Below are 1,193 nucleotides of genomic sequence, written 5' to 3'. Positions count from 1 at the left end.
CTTTGCGACAGCGTACGTCCCGGAAGCCGGAAGCGCCTGACGGCAGCTTTCCGGTGGTGGGAAAGTGAACGAAGCTAGAATCAAAGCGGCGCATCTTGAGGAAGGTGGGGTGCCTGTGGAAGAGGGAAGGCAGGCGACTGGATAGGGTCTGGCTCGGGAGGCCGGCAGAGCAGCAGCTGCAGAAGCAGGCAGCGGCAGAGAGGGCATGGTGTCGGGAGGCGCCGAGAAGGAGGCGCAGTCCATCCCTCCCAGGGTTAGTGAATGAGGCTCTCCGCCCGGGCTAGCCCGGGGACTGTGCGCTGCGGGTCCCAGCATGAGTGCGGGCCCCGGCTGTGAGCCCTGCACCAAGCGACCCCGGTGGGGCGCCGCTGCAACTTCTCCGCCGGCCGCCTCGGACGCCCGGAGCTTCCCCGGCAGGCAGAGGCGCGTCCTCGATCCCAAGGACGCTCCGGTGCAGTTCAGGGTCCCGTCGTCCTCGTCAGGCTGCGTCCCGGGGCGGGCGGGATCGCACAGAGGCAGCGCCACCTCGCTTGGTACGTGGGGAAATAAAGCTCTTTGTCCTTCGCCTCGGCCCAAACCTCTTCTTGGTCTCTGAGGAGCCAGGGACTCCAGCACCGCCTCCCCCGCCCCTTTTCTGGTCTTGTGTGCACCACTCTGAACTCTGAGGTCCCCTTGCTGAGGGGACCAAGGCTACTAGTTGGAGAATGGGGCCGGATTTTTCCCGTGGCGATTGGTGGTGTGAGAAACCCTGATGAGTAGTCACTCACAGGGAGGGAAGCGGTAGGATACTCCACTTGTTTGCTTTCTTCGGGTTTGACTGAGAAATTGCCTTAGTCGTTAAGGAGGTTTAATTGTGTATGTGACGCTTCAGCCTCTAGATGGAAAGGAAGCTGCAAAGAAAATCACAGCTTATCTCAGTTTACATTCTAAGTCCCTGGGTGCAGAGCTATTATTCTTAGCTTGCATTATGCTTGTTTCTGGTGTACAGTGTTGAACAAAAGTAACTTGGTCTCTGTCTTCAGACCCTAAAATCTATCAGGAGAGATAGACAATTAGGGAAGTTAACATAATAAAGGGTAATGGGTGTTCCAATTCTTGAAGGAACAGAGCATTATGGTAGAAGGTCAGGTGTACCTAATCCAGTTTGTGGGCTCAAAGATAATCTCCCAGCCAGAAGATAAGAACCTTATTCC

General features: G+C 56.7%; 1 protein-coding gene across 5 annotated transcripts in view; it reads left to right on the top strand.

Annotated features, from left to right (window-relative positions):
* Positions 1 to 35: 35 nt before the first annotated feature.
* PARG (poly(ADP-ribose) glycohydrolase) overlaps positions 36 to 1,193 on the top strand; it is a 112,880-nt gene continuing 111,722 nt past the window's right edge. For 2 of the 5 annotated variants that reach the window (XM_089897837.1, XM_089897835.1), the window contains exon 1: positions 42 to 533. In XM_089897837.1, the coding sequence (XP_089753963.1) occupies positions 314 to 533 (220 nt within the window). In that variant the 5' untranslated portion in view covers positions 42 to 313. Of the gene's footprint in view, positions 534 to 1,193 lie in introns of all 5 variants that reach the window. The other 3 variants (XM_089897839.1, XM_089897838.1, XM_089897836.1) reach the window with 3 other exon arrangements.

The sequence above is a fragment of the Delphinapterus leucas genome, chromosome 16 (assembly GCF_059928025.1).
Source record: "Delphinapterus leucas isolate spDelLeu-1000000601 "Yukka" chromosome 16, BTC_Dleu_Yukka2, whole genome shotgun sequence".
NCBI classification, from domain to species: domain Eukaryota; kingdom Metazoa; phylum Chordata; class Mammalia; order Artiodactyla; family Monodontidae; genus Delphinapterus; species Delphinapterus leucas.
Note: the sequence above shows the minus strand (reverse complement) of the source record. Positions and strands in the feature narration are given on the sequence as shown.